The sequence below is a fragment of the Etheostoma cragini genome, chromosome 10 (genome assembly GCF_013103735.1).
Source record: "Etheostoma cragini isolate CJK2018 chromosome 10, CSU_Ecrag_1.0, whole genome shotgun sequence".
Lineage (NCBI taxonomy): Eukaryota > Metazoa > Chordata > Actinopteri > Perciformes > Percidae > Etheostoma > Etheostoma cragini.
The window spans coordinates 12396339-12416256 of NC_048416.1; the positions used below are offsets into that span (position 1 = coordinate 12396339).

The 19918-nt window shown below is 41.1% G+C and overlaps 3 protein-coding genes across 6 annotated transcripts; all 3 read right to left on the reverse strand.

The window, feature by feature from the left end:
- Positions 1 to 1279: 1279 nt before the first annotated feature.
- On the reverse strand, positions 1280 to 3852 carry LOC117952107 (transforming growth factor beta activator LRRC32-like). Of its 2 annotated transcripts, none has more exons than XM_034884214.1 (2): positions 3700 to 3852; positions 1280 to 3575 (listed from the first exon to the last, which is right to left on the reverse strand). In XM_034884214.1, exons 1-2 carry the CDS (start codon positions 3787 to 3789, stop codon positions 1722 to 1724), a joined length of 1944 nt encoding a protein of 647 aa, XP_034740105.1. In that variant the 5' UTR covers positions 3790 to 3852; the 3' UTR covers positions 1280 to 1721. The 2 variants fall into 2 exon arrangements, with proteins under 2 accessions (XP_034740105.1, XP_034740104.1); XM_034884213.1 differs by having other exon boundaries at positions 1280 to 3581.
- A 159-nt stretch (positions 3853 to 4011) lies between these two features.
- LOC117952108 (tumor necrosis factor ligand superfamily member 13B-like) lies at positions 4012 to 7046 on the reverse strand. Of its 2 annotated transcripts, XM_034884217.1 has the most exons (6): positions 6778 to 7046; positions 6571 to 6652; positions 6388 to 6444; positions 6192 to 6304; positions 5957 to 6101; positions 4012 to 4792 (listed from the first exon to the last, which is right to left on the reverse strand). In XM_034884217.1, the coding sequence occupies exons 1-6, from the start codon at positions 6961 to 6963 to the stop codon at positions 4677 to 4679; spliced, it is 699 nt and encodes a 232-aa protein (XP_034740108.1). In that variant the 5' UTR covers positions 6964 to 7046; the 3' UTR covers positions 4012 to 4676. The 2 variants fall into 2 exon arrangements, with proteins under 2 accessions (XP_034740108.1, XP_034740107.1); XM_034884216.1 differs by having other exon boundaries at positions 5957 to 6304.
- A 266-nt stretch (positions 7047 to 7312) lies between these two features.
- On the reverse strand, positions 7313 to 19689 carry eda (ectodysplasin A). 2 transcript variants are annotated; one of them, XM_034884225.1, is made up of 8 exons: positions 19155 to 19689; positions 12155 to 12254; positions 10244 to 10282; positions 9781 to 9942; positions 9397 to 9431; positions 9204 to 9255; positions 8692 to 8816; positions 7313 to 8386 (listed from the first exon to the last, which is right to left on the reverse strand). In XM_034884225.1, the coding sequence occupies exons 1-8, from the start codon at positions 19476 to 19478 to the stop codon at positions 8126 to 8128; spliced, it is 1098 nt and encodes a 365-aa protein (XP_034740116.1). In that variant the 5' UTR covers positions 19479 to 19689; the 3' UTR covers positions 7313 to 8125. The 2 variants fall into 2 exon arrangements, with proteins under 2 accessions (XP_034740116.1, XP_034740115.1); XM_034884224.1 differs by having other exon boundaries at positions 8686 to 8816; positions 19155 to 19687.
- Positions 19690 to 19918: the final 229 nt, after the last annotated feature.

Here is a 19918-nt window from a genome sequence, read left to right on the forward strand (position 1 = left end):
ACCAAGATTTCTGGCTTTGTCTGTTGTTTTTAACATTGTTGTTTGAAGCTGAGCGCAGACTTTTAATCGTTCCTCTTTCCAGATTACATTATGTGCTTACATAATTGCAAAAGGGTTGTTTAATGTTTTCTTAGTTAGTTTATGAAAATAATATCAGATTAGTAAACAAAATGTGCCTTTGGAACATTGTATGAATGGTTGCTGATAATGGGAAATGTAGATATTGCATTAAAGATCAGCCACCCACTCAGATCAGCTGGTATCCTGTCTATAATGGAGTGGAATGGAAATTTGTAAGTGACCCCAAACTTTTGACCGGTAGTATATATATATATATATATACACATATACATACACACATACATGTTAGTCTTGTGTACACTGTTTACATGACTCTGCTGATAATTTACACCGCTGTCACTTTGCCATGTCATTTTGTCTTGTAAAGTTTCTTTTTATGTTCTATTCTTATTCTAGTTCATGTAGATCGTATTATTTATTTGTGCTACTTTCTTTACGGTGTTTAGTATAAAATTTTAGTTTTTACAATTTATTTAATTCCGTTGTTCTGTTCTGTTCTGCTGCAACAACTGAATTTCCCCTCTGGGGATCTGTCTAATGTTTTCTTATTTTTCAATCTATTTTTCTATTGATTAGGACTATCAACCCAATCAAAGGGGGTCTTATTTATTTTAAAGTAGGATCGGTTCAGTAAGAATGCAATTTACAATAAAGAAAAACCCTTCCGCATTTTACGACTTGGTGGAATTCAAGTTGCTCAACTAATAGCAGAAATTCACAGAAACCACAATTCTTCCCCTCCAAACCTCAGTGATTTATTTAGCAGGTGCAGAAATGGGGGATTCATATTCTAAAATGAAGAATGCCAACATATTGTGGTTATTAGGTACAGCATATATTATGTACACCATAACTGTTGCCATATTTACCAATGTATTTCATAACCAGGGTCAGAGCCACATCAATTAGACGCAACAAAACACAAACAGATGCAGAAAGTGATATGTAATAAAATAGATCTTGTAAATACACACACACACATTAAAAAATAAGTGTGTATATTTATATATATATATATATATATATATATATATATATATATATATATATACATACATACATACATACATACATACATATATTGATATAAATATATATATATATATATATATATATACATACATACATACATATATTGATATAAATATAAATCATATGGTTGTACATAAACTTGTAAAAGGTCTCTAATTGGCGTTTCTTTATTGAATTCTTCAGGAGTTCAGATTATAGGAATGTTGTGCAAGGCCTAACAGATGTCATAAAAATTTGAGCCAAGGCAAAAAAAATAGTTGCAAGCAAACATTTCACAATCAAGGATTTTCACAATCATCAATTCGCCGCATGATTAGCGATTTGGCACGCACCCTAACGCAACAACGATGGGAGTCGATAAAGCCAATTTCAATCATAATATTTTCACTGCACAGTTCACACAGCGTAATGCATGTTCTACAAGATTAATACGATTAGTTTTTACAATCCAAGCAGCCACTTCTGTTAACAGTAAAATGGATCATGCAAACACAGGAACACAGGATTTATGCATCAGTTAGTTCAAGTTTCTCACGGATGTATCTGCTTTGCTTACTGTATGCAGTATAACCCATGTGCATATAAATTAACCAATGACAACAGATTTTTCACACTATAAATGATCTCTGTGTGCCACACACTTTCCTGGTGAATATTATGAACACTGTTAAAATCACAGCTACAAATAAAACAATTATGATCACTGTTCCAAAGTGGATTTCCTGTGCTCTTGTATGTAGCAAACAATACACTGAAGGGTTTCTCACATACTCTGTCATTGAAATGTTACTGTCACTTGTGAAGCAGACAGTGTCACTGACATCAGGCAGTTTTCCCTTCAACTCGTGTAGGATTGTAAGCCATTTACTGTCACAACAGTTAAAATGATTTCCACTAATATACATACAATTGAGGTGCACTGATAAAGCAAGAAACAAAGAATGGTTTAAAGACACAAAATTATTATTTCTTATGTCAATTTCTCTTATAGGAGAGCAGCTCAAACTGCTGGGCATCACATCTAGACGGTTGTTAGATATGTTTAGGTGAGTTAACACGGGCATGCAGGGTAAAGACAGATCAGAGCTGGTCATGTTTGTTTCACTGAGGATCAAGGACTGAAGAGTCTTTTGCACACCTTCTAATGAGCTCACTTGCATTCCCATATGTGAATTTCTCGCAAGGTTCAAAGAAACCAAAGAGTTTTTTAAAAATGTGTTTGGTTGAAGCATTTTGATGTTATTTTCTTTAAGATTGAGGTGTTTAAGAGTCCTTAACCGCCCAAAGACAACACAGGATGTGTTGCGATTTATTTGCACGGTTGATTGGTCCACAGAAGCACAAGGTTGCACAGAATTGTCTTGTAGATTTAATGTTTCTATTTGCGTGAGGGCATTGAGAAATAGTGGAGAAATGTCTACAAGTCCATTACTTTGCAGGTCGAGGTACTTTAAGGAGGGAAAGAAAAGCTGCCGACGGTATCCAGATTCATCATTCCTTATGTTCCAGGTGATGTTTTGCAAACAGTTGTAACTGAAATTCAGAGTTTCTAAAGATAAGAGATGGCTCAAAGTCTCCAGTGGGAAGGACCTGAAGTGGTTGTAGCTCAGGTCAATATAAATCAGTGGCATCAGCCTCCAGTTGGAGTGAAGGTCATTTTTTCTAACGTTTTTCTCATTTATAATCTCATTATAAAGAGCATTGGCCTCGGATACCATTGTAGCCTCTGAATTTAAGGCGCCAATCAAATTATTCTGTAAATGAAGATACCTCAAACTGTTCATTTTGGGAACAATTGGGAAATAAAGAAGTTTGTTGTGACTTAGATCAAGAATTTCAAGCCTGTACAACTGGTCATCCTCACGCGTAACAAAGAACTCTACTGAATTCCGACTCAGATTCAAAAATTTAACTTGATGCAACTTAAAATCACAGATATGAGCGAGGTTATTTTTGGCCAAGTTTAGCATCTCTAACTGGCTCAGTGGTTCAAATGTCCCCTGTTCTATCACCGATATCTGATTGTCATCAAGAGTAATGGCCCTCAGACCTTTACTCTCTTTGAACAAGTTGTGTGAAAGTCTTGTTAAAACATTACCAGTCATCTTCAGTTCATCAAGACATGATTTGTTTCTAAGGTACAGTTCCAAAGCATCATCACTCAAACCATTCACGGATATGTCCAAACTCTTCAGTCTACTAATGGATTGGAGGGCTTTGCCATTACTGCCCACATTGTTGTTCAGCACATTTCTGGACAAATTCAACTCCTCAAGTCGAGCCAGGTTTTCAAAAGCCCCCTCTGAGATGAGATCCAGCTGGTTAGAGCTCAGGTCCAGCTGTTCCAAGTATGGCAAAGCAAGTGTATGCAACTGTGTGATGAAGTTATTGGACAGGTCTAGTCTTCTAAGCCTTACATCCAAATCCAGAGGGACAGAAAAGAGATTCTGTTTGTTCCAGGACTGCTCCTTGAAGTGAAAGGAACATTAATCATAATCAAAGAGTAAACCATGGAGTAAACCATTAAACCTAATCTAACAAAAACATCTGAAACAAAGACAATGATATTAAAAATCTTGAGCCTACCTTTGGCTCGTGATATGTCAGTCCGGTTATGTAAAGGTCATGGCTGATTGACCAGAGTAGTAGGAGATTGGAGAACATATGTCTGACCATCGTCCCTCTGCTAGAGCATCTGCTACTGTTAAACTGTACCACTACTACTGTCAGAGCTCATTTAATAAACACACACACACACACACACACCCTCTTATAGCCATGCTTCATAAAAAAAGGGAGAGAGAAAACAGCTGTGGACACCAGATAGGCAGTGTGGATACTATATTTAGACAATAAAGGCTTGACTACTGATATATCACTTTCTCTTGAGAAAACATCTTGAATAAGGAACTTTTTAATTTGGATATGAACAGACAAATATGGTCATACATCTGTGTTTAATGTAACCAATTTTACAGATGTATAACTTCAAAATTAGTTATGAACAGAAATACCAACTGAGAATGTATTTGTACAAAGGCACATTATCCAATTTATAACAACTTCAATTTGGTGTAATAATAACAAAGTATTTTACAGTGTTGATGAGTTTGTGTCAACCAGGAAAACCCCACCAGATATCAATTTATATCTTTGTTTGTTCCTGACATAGTCTTAGGAAAACGGAAACCATTCTGAAATAGAAGAGAGGAACAATAAACAGACAGTGCGGAGGTGGAGGGTACAAAGAGACATGCTAAAATAGACAGATGAAAGGATGTGGTAGCACACGTAAACAATGCTAGAGGACAGGCCCAGGTGGACTTACTGAAAGATAAACCATGATGGTTTGGATGGTGGTAGGATTTAAAAAGTAGTTTTTTAAGTTATTTAAAAAACGGACACACAAAATGTCTATTTAAAAAGTTCATTATAGGATTAATGACAGTTTTCCTGATGCTGTCGCTCGGTCCTTTATCAGCATCCCCTGACACGGCTCAGTGTCACTTTCCTACATCCTGCAGCAACAAACTGCATGGTTCTCATCTTGATATTGTCTTGTTTCAGTTTAGCTGTATGACACCAAAAAAGGTCTCGTCTGCGTCCATAGAGATGAGGCCATGGGGCCTGTATGGTATCACCAATTCTAGCTCATCGTCCCGATTCAGCTGCACTATGCCTGTAGCAGAGGATACATAGAAGACGGCATCAGAGGACATGCAAGATGGGTCACAAATGAAAGGAAAAACTGACATAATGTTTCCTAGTTAGGCCAGCTTCAATGCTTCTTAGCAACGCCAATCTTACAAAATAAAATATTTCCCTCCTTTATTGTTTTAAGAAAATGGTTTAGAACAAGGGTGTCAAACTCAAATGCCATCCAGTTCCAGACATGAGTTTATTGACATGCTTTTATTGAGAAAGTGAAATATTGTTGACTGTATAAAAGAGAGGCGCTTTTCCCCCCCTAAACATCATAGAGTTTAACAAATCAAGCAAAAGAAATTACATTTTTAAAAGCAACTGACTCGCAGCAACCTGTTTCAGAGCCTGAATCAGAAAACTCTGCTTCTGTGGGATTTTCTGAGACCTCAAAAGTCTGCTTTAATTGCAGCGTAATTGCAGTTTGAAAAACAGTTTCCTCTCTTTTTGGGTTCATTGCACAACTAGATTAAATTTATTGTGAACCTAAATCGATTAGTGATAAAACCTGCGAGGGTCCGGGTTTGGCCCCCGGGCCTTGAGTTTGACACATGTGGTTTAGAGGCTGCTGAAGTTAAAGGAATAGTGCAGCATGTTGGGAAATAAGCACAAATACAATTTCTTGCCCCGTGATTGATGAGAAGATTGATACCACTCTCAACCTGGTAGTGTAAACATAAAGCTACAGCCAGCCAGTTAGCTTAGCATAGAGTAGTACAAAGAATGGAAACAGCAAGCCTGGCAATTTGCCCAAAGTAACAAAATCCTCCTACCAGCACCATCAAAGCTCACAAAAGAAACACATAACAACTCATTTATTATTTCTCTACAAAAACCAAAGTGCAAATGGCCAGACATAGTCTGGAAACCTCAAGGTGGTGATGAAACTCCAGGAAGTCACTACTCCCGGCCACAACATGGTCTGACGTGGCACATAACAGCTGTACAACCGCAATGTGTCGCTTTGACATCCCTGCTAAGCTAAGTTAACCATCTGCTTTATATTTACCGTAGACACAAGAGGGATATCAATCTTCTCATCTAACTCTTGGCAAAAAAAGCAAATGAGCGTATTTTTTCAAAATGTTGAACTATTTCTTTAAGCGGCCACAATGCAGGCCAGCAGTATTGCCTCACTGACCTGCAGTGTAGCATGTGTTGGCAGGAGTTTCATCGGGCATCTCTTGCAGGCAGCACAAGAGCTCTGTTGACGTCATCCCTGTTCTAGTGGAACCCCAACTTCGAATGACATGACCCATAACTGTACTCGGGCTCTTGAACAAAACCTGTGTATCAAGCAGAACATTAGCGGAACATTCTGAACAAATCACATATAATTTCAATTTAGTTATGCTTGAGTTACAGTGACACCATACTTGTCCAAACACCAAGTAATATCCCTGTTCTTGGACAACAATTCTGTTTTCCTTTTGTGAAATTGTATTTCCCTGTTGCGCAGAAACTGTCCAAGGGATCACTGCTATATTTCCTATGGGAGAAGGCAAGATACACGTATTCAAAATAATGGCATACGGTGCGATGCTGAAGCCCAAGACTTGAATTTAGTTTTACCTCTTATGTCTGGCTGTTTGTTAGTGTTAGCTGTTAACTGCAGGAATGATGTTGGAGCTGGCAAGAGGAGGAAATAAACATAACACTTTAAGTTTTATTAACTTAGCGTATACTGTTTATGGTCTCACTACCAGATTAGACCGTAACTAATGCACACATTTTCTGTTCTCATCTCCAACCCACCTCTGCCCTCTTCCCGTTTTACTCTCCTGGAAAATACCTTCAGAGAACTCTGAGCTTTTTGCAAAGTACTTGGCTTTATGTCCTAAGAGAAAACAAAGCATTAGGAGAAAAATTATTATTGCAGCGCTATCTAAATACTCACTAATGGCATAAATCTCAGTAGTACAATGTCCAAGATGACTCCATCCTGCATAATCAGTGACATACCTCCCTTGTTTTAGACATCTTGGCCATTTTCCCATTGACTCCCTCAGAACGTGGCTGATTTAATTGTAGAATTATGTCCCCTTGGAGCTTGCGAAAATCTCGTTCTAAAACACTGGCTCTGTGCACCAGGAAAAGACTAAGACAAAACATAAACGCTGTTAATGATAATAAAGCATTGTAAAGCATTTTGAGACTAGTGAGACATACTGGGTGTCCTCTAGTTACTCAAATGGGTGAGATCACACATCAGTTAACCCCGGAAACCTAAATGTTCAGTTTCCAAATGAGGAACTATCTTCTCTCGGCCTCAAGATGGAACTCATTTAAATTGTATGAAGATGACAGCCAAATTTGCATTGCATTGTGAAACTTGCAGTCAAAGTAAAAGCCACATTTTAATAAAGACAAAGGCCTCATTCAAAGAACATCATTTGTTCTCGTCAATACTCGTGCCAGCGGAGTCCAGCATAAAAGAGATGTTTTTGACCTTTTAAAATCAATACCACCCGCAACACAAACACAAGACACAGACAAATGCATTTAGACAGAAAATGAAACATTTTAATCCATCAATCAACTCCATTTACAAAAGTATATCCCTTTTTATATACAATATGTACAGAGATGTATAAACAACTATCATTTTTCCACATGGATTCATTCATACGGCAACTAAACAATAGCACTGTAACAAAACATATCACTGATATTCTGCAGGGATGCTGTAGTGCAAATGTGTGCAAAATATATAGTGCTGTTGCTCTGTGAATACCTTATAACTCCAGTTTTAATAGATTATTCTCAGCTTTGCATAGATATATACTTGCTTTGAACATGTATATTAACTTTTTAATTATGTTTATAACCCTGGGGCATATGGAGCTTTAAACCCCTTGTTAAACCACTTACTTATAACTGTTAATATAATTAAACTAATTAAAATGACCAAGTATACAAACTGCAGATAAAAATAGCTGGTGTTTTTGGAGATACAAGATTATCATTCAACAGCACTTAAAAATATGTAAATATTAAGTATATGTCAGCGCAGTGTCCTTCCTTGTTATAAAAAGAGATGCCGTCTGTGTTGACACGAAATGGTGACTATAAATAGAACCGTTTGTTTGATGAGGCTCATCAAGGCTGATCTCTTTGCACAGAATCAATGGGAGGGGGAAGCGTAACAGTCTATATTGTCTTTTTCTTAATACCCAACTGTGAAAGTGAAGAAAAGTCACCCAGCGGCTTCCCTAACTTTAACAACCCGAGAGGATTGTAGTTTCCTCTAAACAGGTGCGAGACGGGGGAGGGGGGCATTTCATGTAGAGGGCTGGTGGTTGTGTAATGATCAGTTCTGTCCAGCAGAGGGAGCCTCTCCGAGTCTGACACTTCCCAGGAAGGTGGTGTGGTTGGTCATGCTGATGAGCGTGTCCTCATACACTATGCGTATGGAGATCCTCTGGCCGGCGCGGAGCAGGCTCACCCCGGCCGTGTAGCAGGTGTTGAACTTGCGCTGGCCCGTCTCGATGCTGCAGGTGCAGCGGAGGAACGGGTTGGAGTCCACCATCACCTCATAGCTGGCAATGTCGGTGAAGTTGAGGTAGTACACCTGGCGGAGACATACACATTCACAGGAGACTGAGAGGGGTAGTCAAAACAAATACATAGAATATTAAAGAGCTTACTTAAAGCTGGAACAGCTGGAATATCAGAGTAGCAAACAAGGCTTTGAGTTATAGAGGTTTTAGCCACAGGGAGAGGGAAAAGAAATATGTCTCTATAATATAACTCAAACATTTATGGAAAAGCAAAGCTGTTATTTCTTCTTAAGCTTAGCTACAGAGCATCTGCCAGTTTGTTTGACTCTAAGCTGTAAATTATAAGAGTTACGTCAAGGACCGTACTCACTTCTACCTGACTATATATGAAGTAGACACCGTCCAGCAGCACCTCCAGCTCTCCGGAGCGAGAGTGCATTTTAAACACGCGGTGATGGATGGACACCATCTTCCAGTTCCTAAGGATGCCTTCAGACAGATCTAAACATGTCACAAGAAACAAACAAGAGGCAAACAGTCAACATAAACAGCTTTCAGCGGTGTTTAACTTCAACCAGCGCTCAGTACTAACCTAAAATACACAGCTGCTGAGGATGCATATACGCTCCTTTTAGACTGACAAAGTGATGCAGGACAAATCTGCTAGCATGCAAGGAGGATCACTTTAAGGTTACTTTAATCTTATAGGGAATATTAGTGGCAACATTTAGCCTTCTAAAGAATGAAATCTTATATTTTTTCTGGTGTAAGTGTGTGTATAGTTGAGCAGCTACAGAGCCAGGCCTTTAACAAAGGACGCTGACATGTTTATTGTTTTGCGTCAAAGACACTGGCGCAACGACAACGAAGAACAGACAGAAGACCCACCTTCTCTCACTTGGATGGTTGTCTCCTGCCCTTGCAAATGAACCACTGCAGGCTGAAAAGCAAAATAACAAGATCTCTAGTGACTAATCTGGTTACACAGCAAAACAAGAGAACGGCTCTTTCATCACGGATCGTGTGTGTGTGTGTGTGTGTGTAGGGGTAAAATTTAATTTCAACGGCTGACGAACTCTACCTGGAATTCTTTTGTTTTCGTCTTATCGATAACCCCTGCAACGAGAAGAGAGAAAGAGAGAGAGAGACACGATAAATTTCTGGCCTTCGACACTGCTGGGGAACAAAGAAGACGATGGTGATTAAAACGAAAACAAACACTGACATAGTTTAAAAAACGATCACTGCTCTCCCACACTGTGTTTGACATCAGAAACTCTCACAGTGAAGGCGATGAGTTCATCGATTTTGACAACTTGAGCGCCCCTCAAGTGTGGGAACATGTCTACATGCGGGAAAATACCGTAATCTAAGAACAAATCTCTTTCCAGTTTTCCAGCCCTCTGGTTCGAGTCTTGGCTACCTCGGTGCGCTGTTGCGCCGTTTCTATTTTAAATTGTAATACCTGCTGGACCTTGAGTGCCTGGAGGTCCCTGCGGCCCGGGGGGTCCAGGGGGTCCTGCGGGCCCCACAGCATTGCTTCCTGGAATACCGGGGATTCCAGGGATGCCCGGTGGCCCCTGAGGGCCCGGTGGGCCAGGGGGGCCCGGCACAGACCGTTTTTTCCCTGTAAAAGAGAGAAAGCAAAATGGATTACTCTTTTGACTGTCAAGTTTAAATAAATTTATATAGCCCGAAATAACACATTTGCTTCCAAGGGCGACATTTGAATAAACAATTCTGATATAAACAAAGACAAGAAGCAGGAATAATGGGCCTGGCGGACAGATTCAATTGTTGAATCACTTTAAGCTAATACGGTTATTGGATTTTGGGCGACATATCAAGGATACGTCTAACAGTGGGCAGCAGGTAGCAGTCTAATCAATGACCAGGATCACAGAAGTGTAGGCCGAGTGATGTATTACCTTTTTTCTTCTCTTTCCTTCGCTCCCTTCCAGTCGATTCTGTAAGAAACAAAAACAGTGTGATTAAGCTTGATATGGTCTCCCGAACAATTATCATCTCGGGTAACATCCCCAGCTCATTCCGTGTAGGTATCCTAAAAACGGGCTAAAATAACAGATTCAGATGTTCGGCACTGAGCACTGGAGTGGAGGTATGTCAGTCTGTGGTATCTTCTAGTGTAGTAATTTGTAAGTGTGGTTTCACCTCCTCTGTATGAACAAGTGCCTTAAGCATTCACAGGCAGTGGAACTGGAGAAGATCATTAGAGAGATACTTTATCCTGCCAAAATCCTTTTCTTTGAATTAAGCCCAGATGGAGAATGAAGATGAAAGTGTGCGTCCATGTGTGTGTCTCCCCGTTACAACCGTGTGTGCATGTGTGTATGTGTGTATGTTGCTAAGGCATCTATGTCAGTGCTTGAAAGACAAAATGCACTTAGCGTGCATCTGTGTGTGCAGCTGAAGAATCTTTTTCAAAACGCCGTCTCGCTGCTCTTGTGTTTACCATGTCATTACAACTACAAAGGCCATTTAACCTTAAAACCTCACAGTTTGAGTCCCCCTCAAACATATGGCCAGTGTTTCTCCTCTGGCTAAATGACTGGATGCATCCGCATAGATTTCTCTTAACGAGCAGCCCTATCTGGAATCTGGTGCCCGTTAGGAGTGCCCATACATGTGCAAACACAGGACACACACACACACATGTGCAAACACAGGATATACACACACACACACACACACACACACACACACACACACACACACACACACACACACACACACACACACACACACATCTAAGGCTGAGATTACAAAAGCCTTTGTCTGTGCGCTGAGAGCAGAGGAGAGACCTGGGAATGATTAGTGTTTAGAGGCTCGGGACTTTACTGATTTATGTAGAAAATCTCAAAGGTGAGTTTTTTCTTGTAATTTAAACACAATCACTAAACTTCCCCCCCCCCCCCCAAGTATTCAGTGTCACGCCACAGACATTGGAATGCCTTGTGATCATGCTGCACTTGTTGCACTCAGACGTGAAACTTCAAAGGCTCTGCATTTTTTATTTGTATTTGCATAGCTCACATTCTAAACAAAACAAAAACTACAAAAGGCAATTCAGACATATTGGCCATATGGTTTTCTGCAAAGCTATTAATTACAATAAATCAATTCAGTGGAATTCACAAAAGCCATCAATGTCTCAGATGATAAACTCTTTCAGAAAAAGACAACTGGTTCCTACAAAATGCCTGCATGTACTACAAAGTGATTTGCTTTTTTTGGTCTTACTTTCTGATGGTTCAGACCTGACAGGTAGAAACCATATTCCGGGGGACCCAATATTATTTCGAGACAGGGGGGAATCAACGCGGGCTTCGCTGTGTGTTTTGAATTGGTGAAACCTTCCCAAACTCACTGTTGTCCTTGTTTGCCATCCAAGAGATAATCAATCCCATTCCATTTAATCTCTTGCTCTATAAACTCTTCAACGTTATGTGGAGGAGCTGCTTTGTTCAGTAAGCACAGAGCAGTAAAAAAATCAATTCCACAAAAAGTGAGAAACCATTAACAAACTCTTGTAAGAGCTCTAAGCCCACCAACAATGTACCAAACAAACAAGAGTTGGAGAAACGATTGCTCAACAGATGACAAGGCCTTCGCCATGTTCATATCCAGAAAATAGACTGATGCAGGTGCACACCAGAGAACAATGGTTTGCGCTTACTTTTTGTCATTAAGGTTACTGAATTTGGAGTTTGAGCCTGACAAATACAGAAGGGGGAAGTGGGAGTATACAACTTCTGTGTCAATGTGTAAGGACAAAAGACACAGCATTAGTAAATGAGGATAAATCCAAACACACATACCTGTTTCTGGCTGCTTGCCGGGACTTCTTTTCGCTCTCTGAGTAATGCCCCTGTTATCCTCTGTGGCATGGAATTCGCTATTTCTGTGCAGTAACTTCTCCTGGTGAAAAAATAAATAAATAAATAAATGATAACAATAAGTATGGAAAATTCAAGAAGGTCACTTGCTTTATACACTGAGACTCTCCTCAGAATATGAACACCAGCCAAGACAACCTTAGATTAATTCCGTGAAGCAAACAACTGAGTGATCCAAGTTTCTTAAGAGCGAAACCCATTTTACAAGTGGCCTTTTCTATTCTTGAGGTATAATGTTTGCACAGAGACAACTCGGGGCATTTGAAAAAGATGCGAGACACTGTCAGCCAGCGAATTCATTTGTGGCCAAGTCATTGTCTGTCCCATTGGGGCTGTAACTCATCCTGTAACCCAAGTCACTTTTGTCTGTGTCTCTGCCGTTTGAGACAGTCACCTGGACACGGCTGCTCCAAAATTCACCTTTTCATACAAAAGGAGGACATGAATTGTGGTTAATCTGAGAGCAATACCCATTCATACGGCACCTGGTCCCTGCCCTATTCAGAGGTAAAAACAGAAAGGATCTGATGGAGCTGGTCTGAGCTCATCCCTAAAAACAGGAAAAAGCTATGCTACGGTGGTGGGGTGTTCCCTTGGGCGTGTGAGTGGCGGGACAAACCGCATGCTTGTGTTCTAATGTGACCAGTTCTGGTCGACCTACATTCACATGAACTCTGTAGGACGTGCTGACCTGACTGTAGCACGCTCGAGACATGACCGCCTCTGACAACAAAAACGTTTCGTGCTAAGGATTCAGAGTTTAAAACGCAGTTTGTTTTAAAGTCACTTTTTGTTACAACAGCCGGTTTGTGATCACATCTTTGGAGGATTCCCAGAGTCTTCAGACAAAGAATCTCAGCACTGGAAACACAACAAGACCACCCAAAGCCTTCTTTTTGTCAAGTCGTGCAATGTACATGATTTCTTTCGGACACACTTTTTGAGTGTCAGCATGCATGATGGTAAGAGAGTGAGCATAAAGACTCTCAAGGGCTGAGGACGGATGACCACACAACTTGTATTTTGTGCTGGACATCTGCTTAGAGGTTGGATAAGTTAACATCTCCAAAGCAGTGACACATGCAGCCCCTTAGCATGGATCAAAAGATAATAAGTAATGATGTATCATTTATTCTTACTGCTGGGAATGAATCAGACAAGTTTACTGACAGACACTTCGGCCTCTCTTTATCCATAGGGGCCTACCCCATTTGGGTACAAGATGACATATTGCATGTTTCCAGCTGTGACGCTCAAGTAAACATAGTTGTTAAACCCCGACGGCGAGAAATCTCCCTCTCTGGAAAGCAGCGTGAACTCCCATTGCCTCTTTGTGTGGTTTTCCAGCAGAGCCACTGAAAGACCATAAGAAGACAGACAACAAAAGTTATGTTTCGAATGTCTTCTATACCTCATTTCAGATGTGGGAACCCTTTCCTGCGGTGAGGGGATGAGCTGAATCATGTCCAACACCCCCGCTGGCTGTGTTGGGCAAGCTCAAAGTAGTTAAAGTCTACATCCCTGACTAGCTGCAAAACCATGTCTGACCTTACAAGCACGGGAATTCCAGCCTGATGGAGGAGTACGTGTTGGAAGGGTTTATCGGCACACAGACCTCCAGATGTTCCCGCGAGCAGCGACGTTTGCTGTTCATTTGGTGCGCAGGTGTCTCCACATCTCCTCTCCAGCTGTTGGCATATAGGGGGCTTTTACTTCTCAAAAAAGAAGCCTGGGTGTATGTTCAGCCATATGGCATTACACTTTCGTCTGTTCTGACAGCCAAACATGGTTCAACAGCCAATGTCTGGCCCGGGATTAAGCTCCAGTAGAACAACAAAAAAACAAACAAGCAATCTGCTAGGCTACTACCAAAACCGCGTGCTGTTGCAGATGAAGGGAACAAAGTAATAGAAGGAAAAAAGAAGAAAAAAAAAAGTATTTCCATTATACGACTATGAGAAATGGTTTTGCGCCCTTGTTTGCTTCATTTCACTTCATTACAACATTTCCAGCCTTCATAGCCCTCAAAGGCACGAAGAGTTACAGTAAATCAGGATGACAACGTGTTGGTATGTATGCCAAGTGCCAACTATTGAGTAAAGCATTCTTTTTTAGCACAAGGGGGAAAAAATGCTATTAATTAGAGGGCTTTCAAATCTTCAAAGCGTGGGGGGTGCTGTTGCGCGCAAAGGACGCGATTCCCTGTTGCTTAGTTAGGGTATGACTAAAATTCAGTCACCCCGGGGATGTGCGATTTAGTGATCACAAGACTTTTTTTTGCCCCATTAACACTTACTAGTACAACAACTTTTATCTCTCTACCCATTATTTCTGCACATATGCCACAGAAATTCCCAGACATTCAAAACCTCTCAAGCCGTTTATGAAAATAAAAGTCTACTGTACAGATCGAGTGTCTTTTCTGGGATTCAGTTTTTTACATCTCAGACTAGCAGCGAAAATGAGTCCCTAAATTGTGGTTGAGAATGTGAAGTTACAAAGTTGAGGAGGTGAAACTCAGGGCTGGTGGCTGTGGGTGCCAGATGCAGACTGGGTGCTCATCACAGCTGTACAGGCATTACTAACATTAATGGCATGCATGCACACTGCTGAGAACGGCGTGTTTTCTTCTTAAATATCGTACAGAAAGAAGAGTCCCTACCCCAGCCAATATCTGACACTGCTCTCTGGAAGGCCATGTGTTTTAAACCATAACTCGGGTAATTTAATAACAGCATCCATAGATTATCATCTTAAAATGCTCAACCTAAGGGAAATGTTGCCTGTCAGCAGCCAATCACATTTCAGATTGTTGCAACACTGCTGGCGAAGGGGACTTCTTGCTGAACGCTGTGAATGCTTTGAGAATTTATTATTTTGGTAGATGTTTGTGACTCTGGACTTAATCTTTACTGGGCGTCTACGCCATCTGTCTGTCAAGACAATTCAGTGTTGTGTGGAAACGTTTGCAGCCTCATATTTCTGATGTTTCGACCTCCTCTGCCATGTGCTTTAATGACACTTGTGTCCACGCTGATTAATTCCCGATATGGAGGCTCGCTCCATCTGTACATGTGATACTGCTATTTTAACTAATCATGCACTGGTCACAATTAAAGGATATGTGGGTGACAGCCCACCCCCATGCTGCTGAGGACTTTGTGTCCCATCAAACTGACTTTTTTAATAGCCGTTAACTAGACTCCAGATGTTTCAGCATCTGTTCTCTGTGTGACTTTGAAGGCATACATCAGAGGAGAAAATTATTTCATATAATGGTTATTAGAAAAAATGTTAGGCTGAAGGATAAAACGCTATTTGAGCTAACACTATTCAATGTTCCAAGGGTTGACTTTAATGACACGTCCTTACTGAGGTCAGGGTGGCTGTGAATGACACACACACACACACACACACACACACACACACACACACACACACACACACACACACACACACACACACACACACACACACACACACACACACACACACACACACACACACACACACACACACACACACACACACACACACACACACACACACACACACACACACACACACACACACACACACACACACACACACACACACACACACACACACACACACAATTTACTGTTGGGAACTGTGCAGGTCTGCTGGACAGCTGGGGTTTACTGCCTTGCTCAAGGGCATCCCGACTATTGAGGGGAAGACTGTTCACTCCCTGGGCCCAGATCATAAATGACGAGATTATCGGCTCTCGTTAAGAAGCAGCAAGATGAATCAGAGAGAGTGTGAGATGTTAAGAGGTATTTATTTTAAGGGCATGCCAGAAATGAGTGCAGTTCTCCAACAATTTTAACTAAATGTTTCCATTGTTCCTTTTCTTGCTTTTATTTGATATGTTCGTGTTAAGTATAATTGCTAGGGAACTCTCTTAAGATCTATAAACCGTTCCAACAGTATTGTTTGTATTTCTGTACATCTGAGGAAAGTGATAAAATAAAATGTTAAAGAAATCCTGACAGACACAGAAAGGCTCAGATTGCGTTGTGTTGTTACAAATTTGGTTTGATAGCATTTGCTGAGCTGCCTTATTTGCTTTCTTTGGCTTTGATCACTCATAGACCAAGTTCCCATCAGTCCCTCCTTCTTCCACAGACAGATTCTGAAAGCTGATCAGACACTTACAGTACAAGTCAAGAGTTTGGACACGCTTTCTCATTTACTTGAATGGGAACACTTTTGAGTGGTACTGTATTTAGCCCAGATCCTTCTCTGAGAGTGATAGCCCTGATCACTTTTCTTCAGATCAGTTGGTATATATTTTTTAATACAAAACGCCTACATTAGGTCAACTTGACTTTCTTTCGCTGAAAGACTTTAAAACAAGCGATGCGTGGTAGCCGAAGTACAAGGCGACAAAAATGGGTTCAATTTAAATGTCATCAAAATGTGACAAAAACTAGATTTTCTGCCAGAATAAACACAGAGCTTTTTTTTATTTTCCTAAACACTTTAACCTAAAGTGAAGAAATCAGCTTTGCTTATTTCCACAACAAGCACTTTACATCTTAAAACTCTTGTCAGTGTCACTTTCCAAATTTTTTTTTTTCTCCTAAAAAGGTTTAAAAAAAATCCTCCTTAAAAGAAACTCTAGAGAACTTTTTGTACCTAAGGGACTGTTTGTTTTCATGTAAGGGGCTACTGGAGGAGTTTTGGAGTCTTCTGTCAAAAAAGGCATTCGCCAGTAATACATTTTCCTATGACCCTCCAACATGATTGGGAAAAAGTCATGACACTCCCCAACATTGTGTTAACGCCTTCTGTTCTGGTTTGCGCTTGGCAAAAAAGGCCAGGTAACCATTGGTTTTATACAACCATGACATACAAGACTTCTTGTATGTCAAGAAGACATACAAGAACCTTGACCTCTTCTTTCTCTTCTTACACATCACACTCTACTGTTATAGGGACCATTTCAGTAGATTTATTCACTAACATTGTTATGGAAATACAATAAGCATGGAAACTAAATGCACACTCCCTGCATTACTTCGAATCCTTCTCCTCCAGTAAACTAGTATTCGCATGAAATAAACAATAAAAACATTGAAATATGGTGTGCAAAGCTGTTTTTGATTGTAGCCACGCTAAATGGAACTTGCCCACAAAGTGGACTAAGTCCATCTGCACTGAGGTTACACATTGATGTCTGCACTGATTGTCTGCTAAGTATGTATATGTGGTGTGCATGTTTGTTCCGTAGACTGTATAATAAGTAATATACATTGTAATTGTTTGTCAATGTGCCCTAAATATATCAAAATAAATTAAAATTTGATTACAAAAAAATAGTAATATACAGTTTATGTATACGGTTTGTTTTTCTTAAGACTTTACATGTTCTGTTACACTTGTCTGTATACCTGCACATCAAACTGCACTGATGCTGTTGTGCCTTTGATGAAGACTTGTGTGAAAAATCCAATAAACATGTTTTTGCTCTACAGAAGAGATTCTTCAAAGGAAATGCCTGAAAAAGCTAACAAGTGCGGCCGCTGCGTCCAAATGCCACATGCTCCTGTTTCTCCAACTATGTAAACTGTGGGATGTGTAATCAGAGTTGTTTAATGCAGACATCTGGCAAGGACAGCATCACAGCGCTGTTAAATATTTACAGCTGGGCCACAGTCTTTCACCTCATGAAGCGTCACCATCTGGGTTGAATACTAGGCCCATCTCACTCGGCTTTAACCGGGAAAACCAAACTAAAATGAGCTCAGCAAAGGATACACTGGCTGAGCTTTTCTCTTGTGAGAGGAAGATGCTACAGAGCAAAACACCAATACCGGCAATTGATCTCTTTAATCTGCTCATGAATGACTCCATCCTCTGGGTGACTTATCACGTTGACGGTCCTACACAACTAAAGTCCAGCCAAAGCCCCCCCTTTAACACAGAGGATCATTTTCACGGCAAAAAAGGTTCCACAACTGGCAGTGACATGAAAGCTAATTGAGAAAGCAATGCAAAGTTAAGACCTTCCATTGGTCCCTTTGTGCAGATGAAATTAAGGAGTGTGTGGTGGTGATGATGGTTGGGGGGGGCAGCTGTTGCTAAAGCCACAAACACAATGAACATATGAACATTCAATCAGCCCACTTGCAGAAAAGAAAACACATGTGAGACGAGGCTGGCTCAGCTCCAAGTACCAACTGGCCCATCTAAGTCCTGATGAATTTACATCAGCCCTTGGGCTTTGCACCTGCTAGTGATCCAGTTCATTTTCCGTCCACCTGCTCCAGCACACTGACTGACTCTCTCTGTGACTCCAGCTGGGCAGGCGGCCTAAGTTTGGAGCATCAACCTCGGTCTGTTCACGGGGACGCTCTGGAAACAAGACAAATCGGCCTAAATGTGGTTTGATTAAGAAAAAAATAAAGCCATTTCTTGAGTAAATGATTTAACTGTAGTTTTTTTTAATTAAGCAGTTTCCTGATATATGCTGACATTTGCAACATTACCTCGGTAACTTCCTTGATACGACACCCTGGATTCATTTACCTGAACAGTCATTCAGTCTTTGGGCCAGGTGACAGACTTTAAAGCTAACACCTTAGTGCATCTTTGTCCAAATGGCTGAATCACGCACACGGGAGCGCGAATTCGAAACACATTTACCTGGAAAAAGAGCTGGCAAAACTTCGTGACAGGCTACTGTAAAATAAGTTGCCCAGAAACATGCCATAACAGAGCAGAGACACAAAACCTGACACCGTGAGAGACGGGAACAGGAGGACTGAACGGAGGTGAATGAACACGACAGCCTCCGTGTGAGGAATGAAAACAATGTCGCCATGAATGAGCTGCTGTGTGGCTCTTCATTTAGTTTTTTTCTTTTCTTTTGGGGTTATTATTTGTATGTTTTTACCTCATGACCCTCTTCGCCGCGGCTGCTGCCGGAGTCCTGTCGCGGGAGTCCGGGCGAGAGCACCGCCGCCGGGTCAGCCAGGTCACTGCCCGCAAGTGTCAACATTGTATCCCGCTTCTGGTGGATAATTTCCCTTTTGACTTCGGACCGCAGGTCCAAATAGCAGACGAGGGTGACAGCGTGTAGAGACAGCGACAGCAGGAATAATCCCAGGAAGAGGACACTGCTGCTCCGACTCCTGCACTTCTTGTTGCACGTGCAGGGAGCCGCTCTGGGCATCACTTTGTCCGGGAAGTCCTCCGCGGATGAACCATCGCATGCCATTATCGGACAGAGCGCGAGTCAGATGCTCTTTATCTCGGCATAATCGGCTCGTTTGTCTCGCGCGGGCCGCGGCTATTCATTAACGGGTTAGACTCATAGGTGCAGCTGCAGCAGGTCGGTGCAAACTTCTTCGAGTATCTGTAGTAACAATGGAGTCCCGCCCACCTCTTCTGTGATTGGTCGATAACAATTACGAACCCAGATAATCCGGGCCAGAGGTTGGAGGAGGTTGGGGGCTGGATGCACCAGGTGAAGTAGTTGAGCGACACCTAGAGGACAAAGTGAACAGCTGCAGCGCCTGTGAGATGATGATATGATGGCGTGAGAATATTCCCCTCTTTTGTATCTGTTTGGGTTGCGTTATAATTACTCAGCACTTTGAGACAGGAAAACACATTTGGTGATTAATTTTCTGTTGTGTGAATGGGAATAGGTGGTCA

Bases quoted from the DNA above. Each gene is read 5' to 3' on its own strand.
- LOC117952107 (XM_034884213.1), bottom strand. From the start codon at position 3,789: ATGGTCAGACATATGTTCTCCAATCTCCTACTACTCTGGTCAATCAGC. The intron at 3,582-3,699 runs GTAGGCTCAAGA...TTTCACTTCAAG, and splicing joins TGACATATCACGAGCCAAAG to GAGCAGTCCTGGAACAAACA.
- LOC117952108 (XM_034884216.1), bottom strand. From the start codon at position 6,963: ATGCTTTACAATGCTTTATTATCATTAACAGCGTTTATGTTTTGTCTT. The intron at 6,445-6,570 runs GTGGGTTGGAGA...TCCTCTTGCCAG, and splicing joins AAAACGGGAAGAGGGCAGAG to CTCCAACATCATTCCTGCAG. The intron at 6,305-6,387 runs GTAAAACTAAAT...CTTCTCCCATAG, and splicing joins CAAACAGCCAGACATAAGAG to GAAATATAGCAGTGATCCCT.
- eda (XM_034884224.1), bottom strand. From the start codon at position 19,478: ATGGCATGCGATGGTTCATCCGCGGAGGACTTCCCGGACAAAGTGATG. The intron at 10,283-12,154 runs GTATGTGTGTTT...TGTTTCTTACAG, and splicing joins CGGCAAGCAGCCAGAAACAG to AATCGACTGGAAGGGAGCGA. The intron at 8,817-9,203 runs GTGGGTCTTCTG...TGACATGTTTAG, and splicing joins AACCATCCAAGTGAGAGAAG to ATCTGTCTGAAGGCATCCTT.